Source organism: Chenopodium quinoa, unplaced genomic scaffold, assembly GCF_001683475.1.
Source record: "Chenopodium quinoa cultivar QQ74 unplaced genomic scaffold, ASM168347v1, whole genome shotgun sequence".
NCBI classification, from domain to species: Eukaryota; Viridiplantae; Streptophyta; class Magnoliopsida; order Caryophyllales; family Amaranthaceae; genus Chenopodium; species Chenopodium quinoa.
The window spans coordinates 3,965,925-3,982,786 of NW_018744093.1; the positions used below are offsets into that span (position 1 = coordinate 3,965,925).

The window sequence follows — 16,862 nt, forward strand, 5'->3', positions numbered from 1 at the left end:
GAGTCTGTTTCGGATTTTATGGCCTCTAACCATTTTTGGAATTCGGGTTTGTCGTAGCTATCTTACAAGACACTATTCCCTTACTATCCAATATTAAATAGTATACTTGTAAGTCTTAGAGTCATTTCTAATTTAATAGAAACTTTATAGGATTCAATCTAAGCCTATTGGTGAATTCTATACCTATACGGGGTAATTGCATCAAACATTGAGTTTCAAGACACTTCTAAAGCCCTTTGATTGTTTTGATCTTACTCCAACACTTTTAAAGTTTTGTAAGTAATGAATTCTCTTCAAGGCACTTATAAAGTCCTTTGAGTACTCTTGATCAATGATTCTCATGAATCCTTTCTAAAGTCTTCTGAGATTCTCAGTTCTGGTTTATTGCTCGTCTCTATGGTCATCGAGTTCCTTTTCCTCCCACTTGTCGTTTTGGAAATGTGTAACTTTCCTAAAAGACACCACTTAGAGCAACAAGTACTATGTTCTCAATTTTGGTTGTGGAAGTAATGCCCCTAGTCTCACTTGAATGCTTACAAATAGACTTGTATATTGTCTTTAGGTAAAAGTTTGTTGTGAAACAAACAGTTAGCTCCCACTTGAGCTACCTTAGCCCTTATTGAGCCACTTAGCTCCCACTGAGCTAATGAGCTCCCACTGAGGCTAAGAGCCCTAGACTTATACTTGAAAAGACGCTAGAAACTATTTCTATCCATAATTGAATATGGTGTCTTTTCTTAGTTTCGAAAATTCTATTTAGTGTAACATTAGTCGTTTGTGCATATCTCCAAGAACGTTATAGGAAGGGATGTGATTCATCATCGTTCGAGTCATTTCCAAATGGGTTCGAGGTCTCCGTCAAGATATATTATATTCTTTGTGAAGCTGATTATGAAATTCCAATTTCATAACCTTGAGATGATCACTCTTGGCTCAAGCAAACATCGCTCCATCTAATCTAGACGTTTTGATATTTTGCCAAATCAATTCTATACTTCACTGAACTTTTGAGCTATTCAAGATCTAGTTTGTTCACATGCATTTGATGAATATAGCCATATTATTTCAAATTCTTGTGAAAACATTGAAGTAATGGAATTCTCTTTAGCTTTCGGAGTCAATAGCTCCTTTTTTTGTCGGTTTCAACAAGTAAGACTTCCTTGCCTTAGAATGATTCCAAATCGATCAACTTTTAAGAGTCTATCTAATAGAGCCTTGAGTATTTACTTGTTGATGTGACATTGCTAAAGATAGACGAAACACAAAACATGTGCATGAATTGAACCTTGTGGGTTTATGTTAGGGAAATGTTTGCTTATAATTAAGCATTCTTGACTCATGGCTTAAACAACCATTCCATTCAAATAAAACCAACAACTATTGTTCTTTTACTTTGAATGTGAGTCTTTCCGTGTGCAAACAAAACGTTTGTTGATTATGGAACACAATAACCATTATTTGTTCCAACCTTAGCTTTAAAAGGTCTTTAAAACAAAGCAGATGACCTTACAGCTGATGTAGCACCACTTGCTTCATTCCAAGCTCGTAAGTCAATAACTTAGCTTAACTTCATTTGTTTTGAGGTCACTTCGGAAGTGGAACTCTCAAGTAGTATCTAATACTTGTGAAAATAAGTTGCTAAGTTTAACTATGATAACATGAACTCTTAGATAGAATTGGAATCTTGAATTCCTTTTCTTTGTTCCTTGTTTCCTATATTTCTTATCATACATCATCTCATAACTTTAAGAACCATTTCTTTAAGTGTTTTGAATTTTATACTTTGTTAGGCATAATTAAACATTTAATGCGCCGTAAAACAAAGTTCTTTTCTTTTAATTAGTGCTTGAATTGTTACATTAGTTAGTCTTACTCATTAGTGTATAAAGCGAAAAGATACGTCGGTTGTCAACTATTGACAAATTGAGTTTTCAACTCAATACTTCATGTTAATCAAAAGTACCTAGTATTTTACATTAATCTTATTGATCGGAAGAGGCCTCCAGCTAGGCATTCCGATCACTTGACTTCACTAAATAATTAGCTTTCCTAATTAATTTCGAAACCTCTATCGGAATAATACACTTGTTTGAAAGACACCATTCCTTTTAAACTTACCGTGTGTGATGTTTGGTGATTTTAATAAGATAGTGAGCCATGAAGAGGAGGGAGGTGTTCTGCGAAGTGAGAGTCTTATGGACGCCTTTCATTGTGCTATCGATGATTGTGGTTTGAAGGATTTTGGGTATAGGGGTAGTATCTTGACATGGAAGAAGGGTACGTCATTGACAACTTTTAAAAGAGAAAGGCTTGATCGCTTTCTAGCGGATGGTGGGTGGTGCGGTTTGTTCCCATCTTTTGCAATCCATCACTTTCCAAATTATAGATCAGATCATGATTGTATCATATTGAGTACAAGCAACTTTTATGAGAGGGGAGGTGTAAAGAAAGCTTTCCAGTTTGAGGCATGGTGGCTTTCTAATGAGGAGTGTGGCAAAGTTGTGGAGGATTCTTGGGTTAGTAGTGTGGGTAAAGATGCAGCGAGTAGAATTGCGATGTGTGGGGAAAGTCTATCTTCGTGGGCATCTAAGAAGTTCGGTGACATGAAGAAAAAAATCAGAATTACTGAAGATGTTCTAAAGGAGATACAAGGTCGGATGTCGGATGCCACTATGTTTGAACAATGTGAGGCACTCTCGAGTAAACTTGATGAGCTCCACTGCCTAGAAGAGTTGCACTGGCATGCTCGAGCAAGGGCAAATGAGATTAAAGACGGTGACAAAAATACGGCATATTTTCATGAAAAAGCTCGCAACCGACGCCGTATTAATAGCATCATGGGCCTTTTTGATGATTATGATGTGTGGAGATCGTCAAAGGTGGAGTTAGAGGGGACTGTAGCAAAATATTTTGAGGCATTTTTTTTGTTCTTTCTCCCCTACTGATTTTGACCCTATGTTGGAAGGCATTAAAGTCGTGGTTTTTGATGATATGAATAGGCAGCTCTGTGAGGATCCTACATCGAAGGAAATTAAAGTGGCTCTTTTTCAGATGCACCCTAACAAAGCCCCAGGGTCGGAAGTTATGCATGCTCTCTTTTATCATAAATTTTGGCATATTGTTGGCAATGGCATTGTTGATCTTGTGAAGTGTTGGTGGAGAGGTGAGGTGAGTCTTAATGCAGTTAATAAAACTTGTGTGGTTCTTATTCCAAAATGTGAAGACTCGAAACGTGTTTATGATTTTAGACCCATAAGCTGTTGTAATGTAGTGTATGAATCATCTCGAAGGTATTGGCAAATAAACTGAAACCTTGCTTTTCTGGAAAAAAATTATCTCTATTAATCAGAGTGCATTTATCCGAAGAGATTGATTACAGACAATGCCTTGGTTGCTTTTGAGATTTTCCACGCCATGAAGTAAGGTGGGGAAGGGAATGAGGGATCCATTGCTTTGAAGTTAGACATGAGCAAGGCGTATGATATAGAGTAGAATGGGAATTTCTGGAACGAGTTTTGTATAAAATGGGTTTCTTTGATGGTTGGGTTCGTAGGATTTTGGATTGCTTATCGAGTGTCTCTTTTGCATTTAAAATTAATAGGACAATTTCGGGCTCTGTTGTTCCTACTCGGGGGTTGAGACAGGGTGATCCAATGTCACCGTACCTTTTTCTTATCATTGTTGATGCTTTTTCTACTCTATTATCAAAAGCTACTTCAGAGAATTTGATTCATGGTGCTAGGATTTGCAGGGGTGCCCCCAGAGTATCTCATTTATTTTTTGCAGACGACAACCTTCTCTTTGCTAGAGCTACTGTTAGTGAATGCTCGGTTGTAGCTAACATCATCAGTAAATATGAAAGAGCATCTGGACAAAGTGTCACTTTGACAAAAACAGATGTTTTTAGCAAGGGAGTGGAGGAAGATCGGAGAAGAGAAATTGTTGATATTTTAGGGGTACGAGAAGTGGAAAAACATGAAAAATATTTGGGGTTATCGACTATCATCGGAAAATCAAAGAAAGCCATTTTTGCAAGTATAAAGGAGAGAATTTGGTGGAAAATACAAGGTTGGAAGGAGAATCTCTAATCTAGGTCCGAAAAAGAAATTTTGATTAAGGCGGTGGCTCAAGCGATACCGACTTATATGATGAGCATATTTAGGATTCCGGATGGTCTAATTGATGAAATCCATACTCTCTTGGCTCGGTTTTGGTGGGGCTCGACGGATACAACTAGGAAAATGCATTGGCATAGTTGGGGCTCATTATGCAAGCCGAAATCTATGGGGGGCATGGGATTTAGAGATTTAAGAGTCTTCAATCAAGCACTCTTAGCCAAGAAAACGTGGAGATTGTATAATAATCCAAACCCATTACCTTACGCTATTTTGGAAGCAAGGTATTTTAAAAATAGTTCAATCTTGGAGGCTTATAGGGGGTACAACCCGAGCTATTCATGGAGAAGTCTGTGGGGGTCAAAATCCTTGCTGCTTGAAGGTCTTAAGTGGAGAGTTGGGTGTGGTGCGGACATAAAGGTTTTGCTAGATGCTTGGCTTCCGGGAAATGTAATTCCCTCTTATGATAGTTCTTTCGACCTAGAGCTTCATTGATTTGCAATGTGGCGAATGGGATAAAAACGCGCTTCGCCAATTGTTCCCAAATGAGGTGTGTGAACTAATTCTCTAAATCCCTCTATCTAACAATTTACCGAAGGATGTGCATTATTGGTGACAAACAATTAATGGTCAATTTAGTGTAAAATCTGCATACTGGCTCGGTAAATTAGGGGCTTCTCATGTGATAAATGAGGATGAGAGGGAAGTTTGAAGAGTGGTTTGGGGTCTTGGGGGTCCCCCGAAGCTCAGCCACTTTGTATGGAAAGCTTACAGGGGTAGTATGGCTGTCAAAAAGGAACTGCATAGACGCCATATTGCCTTAGATGAACGTTGTGGTGGGTGCGGTTTTGAGGTGGAGTCTATTGCCCATGCGTTTGAATGCTCGGAGGTGCAATAAGTGTGGAACTATTACGAGCTGAATGATATTATTATGGATTCCCCTCGATATGCTCCCTTTGCTGAATGGCTTTTATGGATGAATAATAGAGTGGGGAGGGGAGAATTGAGAAGGATTTTTTACCATTGCGTGGGCCGTCTGGTTTTGCAGAAATAAGCGAGCTTATGCGAGTGAACAACTTGATGTGTGCTATGTTGCTGCAGGTTTTCTTCGAATGGTGCACGAACATAGTTCGTATACTAAGAAAGTGATCCAATCCCCTGCTAGTGTGAGGCTGAGCATTGTAGATAAGTGGATGTGTCCTCAACCTGGCATTGTGAAAATCAACGTTGATGCTCATGTTGGTGTTGGTGCTGATGGGGGTCTTGGTGCGGTAGCCAGGGATGATAAAGGCAAAATCTTACGAGCTACTATGAAGAAAGTTCCTGCGAGCTGGCCTGTAGAGGTTGCTGCAGCAGTCTAGTTTGGATACAAGGTGGCCAGAAGAATAGGTTACATGAAGGTATGGGTAAAAGGTGACGCACTGATGGTGACGAGTGAAATTGGCAAGGCTGAACATGGCTTTTCCCCTCTGTGGCTGATTTATGATGATATTTGGTAATTAGCTAGCAAGTTTCATGTTTTTAATATTTCTCATGTTCGTAGAGCAGGAAATACAGTAGCCCACCTTGTAGCAAGATGGGATGCCCGTAATTATTCGGAGCTTATTTGTATTGACTCTATTCTGCAAGGTGTTTTAGCCTTGGTGGAACTTGATTTGGAATAATAATCCTGCTAACGTTTTCCCTCAAAAAAAAAAATTGTTACTCTCTTCGTATTTAAATAAATAAAACGTTTTGACTTTTTGCACTATTCATCTAATTCACATTGACTAATAATTGTAATTTATACATAAGAATACATATAGTCATGTTGGTATTTGTTGGAATCGTCTCAATGAATAGTTTATTAATATTCAATTGTTATAATTTTTACTTATTGATAATTAAGATATTTTCAGTCAAAATTTTGCATTAGCATACGTGCACAAGGGGAACGTTTCATTTATTTAAACACGAAGGGAGTAGAAAATTAGAAATGATTAAAAAAAATTAGAATTGATTCAAAAAAAAAAAGTGGTAATGGGTGAATATAGTACGTTTAAGTAAAAGTAAAACATATAAGAGAATAGGAAATATTAAAAATAAATGAGAGTAAGGTATGAGTGGGAACATGTGAAAAGAGAGACATAATAAAATACAGGCAATTAATAAAATTTTCATCTAAAGAAGTGCCAACATTATTATATATGTGCAGTATAATATCTCATATGACATAATATCAATAGACTTGTTAATCGATGGCATGACTGTGGTGTGGGTTGTGCGGATGCAATTAGTGTGGGTTGATAATTGGTGTAACAGGTGATTAGTGTGGATTTGAGCAAGAGTTTTATGAGATAAATAAATGAGAATGAAAGAGATGAAACGAATGTCTAATGGTTAACAAAAGATCAAACTTAATCAATAAACTAATATTAATTTTCAAATAGATCTATTTATTAAAAAAAAATAAGCATAAAATCGGGTCGATAGGTCGGGCTCGGGAACGGGTCGGATTTGAACCACAAATTTACGGGTCATATGGGTTCAGGTTAAATTGGGTTACGGATCAAAAAACATTTGTTCAAGACAGATTAAAAAACATTTGTTTAAACCGGGTTCAGGTTAAATCGGGTTGGGTTAGGATTGGGTTTGCGGGTCGGGTCGAAAATAATTAACAGATCTAAATGGATTGTAGTTGGACGACTTTAACTCCATTCCAATATGTTCCAAAAGGTCCAATTAAAAATTGATTGGAATAGAGTTATTAGAGTCCATCCATCCATTTAATTGTTTGGTTAGGCATTTTAAGTGTGGAATATCATACTTGGAGGATTCCAACTCCACCCCATTCCCTAAAATCTTATACCCATCTCACTCCTCACAATCCATTCCTTTATGGAAATGTAAAAGTCATGTATTCCAAAAAAAAAATAAGCCAAACAAGTTTAGACTAGTATGAATACATACCTCCTTAGTATGAGATCTTGGCCTACACCAATCCATTCCACTTTAACGAACAAACAATCCCTTAGGGGAGAGGTGGGTCTGAGATTTCATGGAAATTTGGTAAAGTTAAAGCCCTTTGACATGAGATTCCTTGGTTAAATTGCTTAACCTAATAATAAAATAGATTGATTGAATTCTACCTCCATTCTAACCCATTCTAAAACATCCAACCAAACACACCCTTAGTTTCTTTTTGTTGTCCTTGTTTTGACCAAAAGAAATAAATGAAATACAACCTTTTTGAACTTAAAAACCAACTATGCAAAATGGTCGAAATCTAGGCTCGGTTTGAATTTTTGATGGAAACATTTTGTAGAAAATCTATGGTTAAAGTTTCCCTAATTTGATTCTGAGATAGTATTCCCTCTTAGAGATGTCAAAATTAGATTTAACTTGACCTGATCCAACCGAATCAGATTTCGATTTGTGTAGGCATAATGATTTAATATGACTCAAACTTGAATAAGACCTTATACCCTTATGAGGGTACATGAATCACATAATACGTTAAAACCTCAACCCAATTTGTTTCCTATTACCTTTATAGGCCTCTTTGTTAGACATATTATTATGTAAATAATAGTCGTCCATATTTATCCTTTGTATTTTATGAAACTAGGTTATGTATATACTCTTATATATACACTGTGAATATGGAATGGAAGTCCTTAAGGGATTAATCATCTTACATGGTATCAGATAGCCCTAACCCTAGTCGTCGCCTTTACCTATCCTATTCTCTTATGTCTCAGCACTCTCTTCCTCTCTCATTTCCTCCCATGGATCCTACTACTAACTCTTATCATCCTGCTTTGGGTGTCTCAAATATTCGAACTCTCATTCCATTGACTCTGGACGTGGACAAGGTTCAATATACACCTTGGGCAACACTTTTCAGCAACACCGCAAAGGCTTATAATGTACTGGATCACATTGATTCGAAAGCTGCGAAACCTAAGGACATCAGCACGGAGTTATAGGACCATCTCGACTCTATATAGAATCAATTCTAATTCAAGGTCCCCCAAACAGTCAGTAATTCAAATCCTAACACACCTTCAAAAGTGTAAAGTCCTAGGCTTTTAAAGGGCCTTAGGCATAGAGGAAGTGGGATCCCCAACGATGGGCTACCCTCCTCACAATTTTGTTCAGGAAAAGGTTGCTCTTGGCCATATCCGTGTTCTAGCTTCATGTTCCGTCTTCATTTCAGTATGCCGACATATTTACCAAGGGTCTTCATCAACCCTTGTTTGTGGACTTCCACTCTAGTCTAACCGTCCGTGCTCCTTCCACTTCGACTGTGGGGGTGTGTTAGACACATTATTATGTAAATAATAGTTGTCCATATTTATCCTTTGTATATTAGGAAACTAGGTCATGTATATACTCTTATATATATACTGTGAATATGGAATGGCAGCCCTTAAAGGATTATTCATCTTACACTCTCCTATCTAAGGGTGTACAAATTCAAGTTAAGTTACTTTCCAGAAAGTTATTTTGGGTAACCGTTGCTTTCGAGTAGATGTGTCAATTCGGGTGTTCAAGCCGGGTTTGGTGAGGTCGAGTTTATTTTAAATTTGAATCATACTAAACTATTGTATATATACAAGTCGAAATCAGAATTTGATTTTTTTTTGATTGATTTCCAATCAAGTCGATTAGATTAGTTTTTGAAACCTCTACTTTCAAGTTGCATTGTTATCAGCTTTAAACCATATACGAAGTATATCCAAAACTTTTGGTACTTGCCTATTAGAATATTGAGTTTTATTCTGTTGCATAATGATTATTTTAAATTTGCAACTATGTTGACACTTAAATTATTTCCTTTAATTGTTAAATTCTATGTTGTAATTATGGACATACACATGTAACACATGTACTATAACTCGTATTTTCTTATCTTTACAAGTATGTGTTGCAACGTCTGATTACCTTTTCCCCATTTGCAATTAATATAAACATTCAATACATACTTCGTATATCTTATGTACATGTGATATTCAGATACTTTGATTATCCACACGTTTCTTATTTTCACACATTTAAAAATCCGATCATAAACCTAATAGTTTTATGTTATTCAATTACCTACAATAATATTTCCGGTTCAAATTTTTCAAATTTCATATTCGATTTTGATTTTTCTAGTTTTTTCACAAACCCTACACTTATCCCCTACCAATTAATTACTTTTTAACCTTTTTAACCAAAGTTCTTACCAACATAACTTTTACGTAATTCATTGCCTCAAAAAGTTTCATTTCTATACCTTGCAACAAGTGTTCACTCTAACGCGTAACCGTATAACTCTACTCTCTAAGCTAACTAACATCAGAAGCAACACTCCCCTCAAACCTCACCTCTATAATCATCACCTACACGCAAACCCTTAACCTTAATTAATCTAAACTTTTAAGATAATTACTACTTATTAATTATTTAATACTACGAGTATACTCTTGCATTTTCTCCTCCACTAATCTATTATAAAAACACATCACCTAATTTTAATTTATAAAATAACTCTTTACATGTGTCGTTTACTCAAAGCCTTAAGCTTTGCTATACTTACACATCATAACCCCATAAAATAAGGTCACAATTTTATCCACATAATAAATAAAAACTTTATTATAGTATTATAATATATAGTTTTTATACGAATAAGATTTGGCACCTGTCCTTAGCTTAATACTCACTGGTTACTCTTGTCAATCTTATCTGTACTGTTTATTCACCCTGCTTCTCCACTACACTCAATCACAACTCACCAACAATATGTTTTAAGCGTAGATTTTTTTGAAGATTTTTTTTTTTTTTTGGGTATTTTTAATTAATTAGTCAATGGGTGATTGACACTTGTTATATTTTGGGTTCCGTAGATAAACTATTTTAATGACCTAGATTTAATATTGTCTCGCTCATTTTTAGGAAAAGTAAAATACAAATTATAAATATAGAAAATGTTAAACACTAACGTATCACAAATTCACAATCACATCATTTGCATAGATGCAATTAAAAATCATGATCTAGATCCTAAAATGGTAAAAGTAACTTTTTGATATTCTAAATTTAGTTTATCTCTATCCAAACTTGGGAGTTGGCCTGCATTTTTCTACAATGCTCGAAAATATATATGATCCTTAAACAATAACTTAGCTGCAAAAGAAAACAAGCCATATGTACTACTTTCATACTTCGTGGTATATGAATTTCGAGAGAAGTTGGGAGGCTAATAAAAGCCCTATCATCTTATGAAGTACTAAACAAGATTCAAACTCTAAACCTCTAGAATTTGAGGAAAAAACTTATTAGTCAGAGAAAATAAACACTTTGTTTTTATGTCACTAACTAGTGTTAAGTGATGGAAAAAAAAAGTAGAAATAAATAATGCTAATACAACGTATTACAAAGTATTAACGATAAAATTGAGAGGTTAATAATGGAAAAATTATAACTAACAATATGCAAATTATAAATATTCCGAATATAGTAATCTCTCATAGTAGGTAATGTTGGTTAGTCAACTAGGTAATTGATCATCAACAATAAGCTAATAAGATGCTTCCAATTAATGTCATGCAATTGTCCACCTTAATATTGCCCAAATTATAAAAATACAAGTATTCACAATTCACATTCACACTGCATTCACACTTAGCACACATATACAGACTGGACTTTGAAGGTGAAGAGATTCATTACTTTAACTAATAATTAAATTAACACCACCTTATTCTTTGGATATTCTAACTTAGCTAACACGGATGTAACTATGACCTCACTCACTGTTTTTCCTCTTAAGGGACTATTTCCTCCCTTTGACGTACCCCACTAGAGCACCTCTCCTTTGAGCCGACTTTTATATTAAGGAACAAAGGAAGTAATACATTACGAAGTACTTCAATTGATCACTAGCTAGCTAGGCAATTTTGAGAACCCGTATTAACACGATTTCTTAATACTTATAACATGTTGACTTTTATGTTGCATATGTTCTAATTTGACAATAAGATAGTTCATGCTTATGAAAAAGAGGTAAAAACTAATTAGGGGTCGTTTGATTCGTAGGGGGTAATCGGAATGGAATGAACAAAGGGAATGAAAGAGAAAGGAATGAAAATCCCTCAAATTAAGGGTGTTGTTTGTTTTAAAAATCAAAGGGAATGAAAATACACCACATCACCACCACACCACCACCACTACACAAACCCCTTTTTCTTCACTATCCCACTTCTTCGGCCACCCCGCCCCTCGCCGCACCTACCCCACCCCTCGCCGCCCCTCACCGCACCTGCCCCACCCCTTGCCGCACTTCCTCTCCTCCCAAACAGCTTTCCCCTCCCCCGAAAAACTTCCCCCACCCTCGAAAAAACCCTAGAAACCCTTCCCTAACCACCCAACCACCCTCGAAACCCTTCCCAACCACCCTCGAAGCTTGTATTGTGTTAGATTTCTGGTGGGTGGTGTGTTTTTAAGGTGGAGGGTGGTTGATTTCGGGTCGTGGGGCGTGGTGGTGCTGACAGGACGGTGGTGGGAAGACCGAAAGAGCGGCGATGCTGATGGGGCAGTGGTGGAAAGGGTTCCGATGACGATGGGGTCTTAGTGCAGGTGGAGCAGTGGTGGTGTTGGTGGCTTAGAGGAAAGGGAATGCAAATACCATGGGGGGTAAGGAATGAGAGTAGAGGATTTTGGGGTAATTAAGTGGGAAAAGGGAATGATTGAATTGACATAATAAACAACAACTAAGGTAATCATTCTTGTTGATTCCCTTTCCCTTTCCTGATTACCCAAAACCAAACGGCTTTTTATAAGAATCTTATTAATTTGACTTAATCTGTACGACTATTATAAACCGACTAATAAGGAATAATAAAACGAAATAGTATCTACAAAACTTGGAGCCGTGTTTTGAAAACACCAGGTGGCATGCTATTACTTTCTATCACCTTCGAAAAAACAAATTAAAAAAAAAAAAAAAAAAAAAAAAAAAAAAAATTATAAGAAGAAGCTTCAAAAAGGGTGAGGTGTCGCTTTGTAATTGGCAAACAATAGTTGGTTAAGAAATGGAGAAAATTGGAAGGAATAAGTAAAATATGTTGGACCACACATACAGATTGAATGAATGAATACTATAATAAATAAAATTTGACAAAAAAATAAAAAAGATAACAGGAAAGTAAAGGTTAGCTAAGTGTTTAAAGTTGTAATCTATCTTAAACCATGCCAAACATGTGCACGTAAGTCAAAAGAGCCTTAACACATTAACACATCATCACTAAATTAGAGGTAATCAAATCACATGGGCAACTAAGGAAACATAGGCGGTTACCTTCTGTTACAGTGTTACTCTATTCCAGCCCACATACATCCATTCTCCATTATTAACCTAAATTATTCTAATACCGACTACAATCGACTAATCAACTATGATACGTAAATACATATTAAGATTGTTTGCCAATTATCTTAGTTGGTTAAAGCATTAAAACAATACTGAAAGTCTGATAGTTGGTTAAACCTTAATATATATTGAAAGTTTGAAACCAATATATTGAAAGTTTAAAACAATACTCGATGTTTAAATTTGAATCACATCTGCATCACTAATGTGATTTTATTGATTTGTAATGAACAATATTTTATATATACCAACAAAAAATTTCTTAATTACATGATAATAAATCAAATAAAAAATCAAATGAATATGTAATTCCTACCAGTATCATTTATTAATAAATATTTCACCCAATAATAATTCTGTAACAACAATAATAATAATTATAATCATAATGACAAGAATTAAGCTCTCTATTATGTACAAGAAATACCCAAAAAAAAAAGTATTTTTTTATGAAGTAATTAATAAATCAATGAAGACTAAAAGGGCGAGGCTTCTTAGATGGATGTGGGCTTTCAACCTCTTGATCAAAACAAGCTTGTTTGATAACACCATCAAAGTCAACGGTCAAATGATTATCAGGAAACGCCGGTAAATTCAAATCGAAATCGACACGACTATGTGTCACGGTGGATGTAGCGGCGGCGCCGTCAGATACGGTGGAGTTCGCGGCGGCGTTAGCGGTTGCCGTAGCGGTAGCCGAAATACTTTTATTGTTATTAATATTACTAATCCCACCTTCATAGTGACACCTTTTGTGACCACCTAAGGCTTGACCACTAGGAAAAGACTTGTTACAAATCGTGCACACGTGTGATTTTCCACCGCCAGTAGAGGTGGAGGAAGATGACATGGCGGTTGCGGTTGTTGCGATCACGGTATGTAAACCGTCTACGACAGCCGGTTTCCGGTGACTCGCTTTATGACCGCCTAAAGCTTGGTAAGAAAGAAACTCCTTGTCACATACTCCACACTTGTACGTCACCCTTTGTTGTTGTTGTTGTTGTTGTTCCTTTTCTTCGGAGGTGGCGCCGCGAGCGAGCATGACAAGGCAGAGAGCGAGGTACTCCTCCTCGGAAGGAGGGGAGTCGAGGCGAGGCCGCTTGGACCGCTTCTTCTTGGTCATCATGAGGCTCTCATTGGTTTTCATCGGTGGATTGGACGAGTTCAACGCCTCAAGAGCCATATGAACAACAAAGAGAGAAGGAGAGATTGAGATTTGGTGGAAGTGAAGAGAAAGAGTGAGAGAATGAAATAAGTTTGTGTTGTGTTGAGTAGAGTTGTGTTGGAGGTAAATAATGTTGTGGTGGGGAAGTAGGGGAAAGAAGGGGAATATATATATATATATATATAGTAATTTGGAAAAGGGGGGAAAGGAAAGGAAAGGAGTTGTTGGAGAAGAGAAGTGAAGTCGGTCAACTAAGAGAGAGTAGTAGAGGAGTGGGGAAAGAGAGGTGGTGGCTAAGTAGATCAAGCAAATTTTGGACTTTTTCCAGGTCAAATACCCACTTTTACACACTATTTTTATGTTTTCTTTTTTCCTACTTCTACATAATATAATCCTTTTGGATTTTATTTTATAAATAATTAATTATCGGATTTACTACGTATGTATACCTTGCGTATATCTTGCATATATCTTGCGTATTTGGATTAAATTTTCAAGTATCTTCATATTGTCATAATGAGGTATATAGTCAGATCAGTTAGTCATTATACCAATTAGTATTACCGGGGTATTTCAATGGAAGTGTCGTTTTAACTTTTTACTAATTCCTACCAGTAATAACGTTGTCAAAAAATTATTAAAGTATAAATAAATAATGATAAAAGTAATTAGTTCACAAACATGTTTAGTCAAAATTGTTCATCCATTGAGAAATAGAGATACTTTAGTAAATACTATATAGTACGAGTAATAATAATTATTGCACGCATTAGATATGAAACTATCATATTTTTGTAAATATGTTATACATACATGTTTATAATCTATACTATATATTTAAAAGCGTTGCTAAATAAGTTTAGGTGTCGTTAGCGCTCTCCTCATTTAATCGAGTTTTTCATTCCATACGTTCAAAAATATGGAACTAATAAGATTTGAACCCTCAATCTTAAGCTTAAATTTTAACATGTTAGCCACTAAGCTATTACCATATAACTTGTCATTCTTTCAAAATTAAATTTTAATAAGACGTTCCTATCATGAAAATAATGCAATACCTCGGAGCATCACCCGAGTCTAAAAATTAGTTGTTTCTAAATGTATGTGCAGCTTACTCGTTTCAAAGATTATGTGCAGCTTACAATTAGTCAACAAAATCAAACAATAAATATATGGAGTACTTTGCGTTGAATAGTTATTGTTGATACTCATATATGTGTTCTTGCAATGAACAGCAAGACAAAATTAAATGAAGATTGATTTTATAATTTAGGGGCTTATAAGTGTTATAACCCTTATATCCAATTTTTTTTTTTTTTTTTTTTTTTTTTTGGTGAAAGCCCTTATATCCAATTTATTGTTCAATGGAAACCCCAATTAGAGGACGTCAACATTATTAGAGGATGTCAACATTAAACTCTGATGTTGATCAACCTCACATATATACGGATATACCTAAATACTAAAGCAACTAACACTAATTACTTAAGTTGATATTCATGTGTGCGAGACAAGTTAATGTTGCGTTGATTACAGAATCAAATTTCATGATAATATAATAGGAGTCATAGTTTATTAATTTCATGTAGAAATGTTAAAGAAAATAAAATCATACGGTGTAATATTAACAAATGGGATAAAAATTCATAAAATAATACCACTACTAGTACAGTCCACTCTCTCTATAGTTTAGTTTCGGGGAAATTGGATCGTGTTTTAGTATTAATTTTTGGCATTAATCAACATGTTCGTCTTTATCTTTATTTAATTAATAATATTATTATTAAAATAATACATACTTTAATAGAGATTCATATACATGACCAAGTAAGCGTATGTAAAGATAATCTTGGGAAATATTGAATTGGATCCTAGTATCAACTTCACTCAAGTACGCCACATTTTAAAGAGTACCGAGTTATTGCCTAACTATTTAATTACTTTTCCTTCTTTTCTTTTTTTTTTTTTTATTTTTTTTTTTTATTTTTTTTTTTTATTATTACATTTAAAAGTTGAATATAGCTTGATAAACGATAAACATAGTCCGATACTTTGTATCTATGTGCAACGCAATTAAAGTGTTTTTTTTTTTCGTGGTCCCATTTATTGTGTGATGTCTTATGTCAAATTTTGTTAAAGATATTAAAGCATGATTTACATACGACCCAAATCCTTAATTGTAATAACCAATTATGTAATCAAGATTTGTTGATCTTATTAATAGTAATTGAAATTATGTTTAACAAAATCGAATCCTTTGATTGTTATAATCAAGATTAGGGATGGGATCTTGGTGACAGTTAATTTTTAGATAATAGTATATGAGATTGATATGAGGTAGATATTTAGTTATGCCATAAATTTGGATCTAATATTGACTTGATTTCTGATGTTTAACTTTAGATTTAACTAGGTTAAGTCCCGTGTCATACACAATCATAATTACAGTTTACAACAAATAAATTATAAATAAGGGTGTTAATTTAGCAATAATTTATCCAAAAATAATATTTGTAACAAAACTAGTTTAGTCTCGTGCGTTGCACGGATTAAATAGCTATTATTTGTTTAAAATGGTTGTCAATATTCTTTATTAGAAAAAAGTGTAATCATAATCTCATTAATTAATTTTGAAAGAATTATTATATTTTTTTTTTAGTCTTGAAACTTAGAAGGAAATAAATAGAGAAAAAAAAAATTATGTCAAAATAATTTAGGTGGGAAAATTTTTCATGAGAAGTTGACATGTGTCCCTTAATAATGTCAGCATGTTTTGTTTTAGTAATAGGTAATAGAATATATAGCTTGAATTTTAATTTATACTAATACCAAATACGTAAAGGTTATTGAATTGGATTGTATAAAATAGTAATAGAAATTAGAAGCTATAAGGTTTTATATAAATGAATGAAAATATTAGCTTAGGTTAGTACCCATATACAAACTCATATACATTTGCCCTTGTATTTTGTGACACACTTTGACCAGCATTATATGAAAATTTAGTTGGATTTATTTTAATTTAAGATAATTAGTATTCCGTAATCAACTTTCTTAAATATATTTTTATAGTGAGTAGTAGGGGTTTTTAATTTTTTAATTTTATTTTTTTAATAATCACATAAATGTTTATAGTAATTAGATTGAATTTTCCAATATATATGATTTTGTTCGGTTTGTT

The 16,862-nt window shown here is 34.7% G+C and overlaps 1 protein-coding gene across 1 annotated transcript; it reads right to left on the reverse strand.

Annotated features, from left to right (window-relative positions):
• Positions 1-12,809: 12,809 nt before the first annotated feature.
• Positions 12,810-13,843, reverse strand: LOC110692172 (zinc finger protein ZAT10-like). The gene has a single exon (XM_021869171.1). The coding sequence runs from the start codon at positions 13,697-13,699 to the stop codon at positions 12,983-12,985; it is 717 nt and encodes a 238-aa protein (XP_021724863.1). The 5' UTR covers positions 13,700-13,843; the 3' UTR covers positions 12,810-12,982.
• Positions 13,844-16,862: the final 3,019 nt, after the last annotated feature.

Bases quoted from the DNA above. Each gene is read 5' to 3' on its own strand.
- LOC110692172 (XM_021869171.1), bottom strand. From the start codon at position 13,699: ATGGCTCTTGAGGCGTTGAACTCGTCCAATCCACCGATGAAAACCAAT.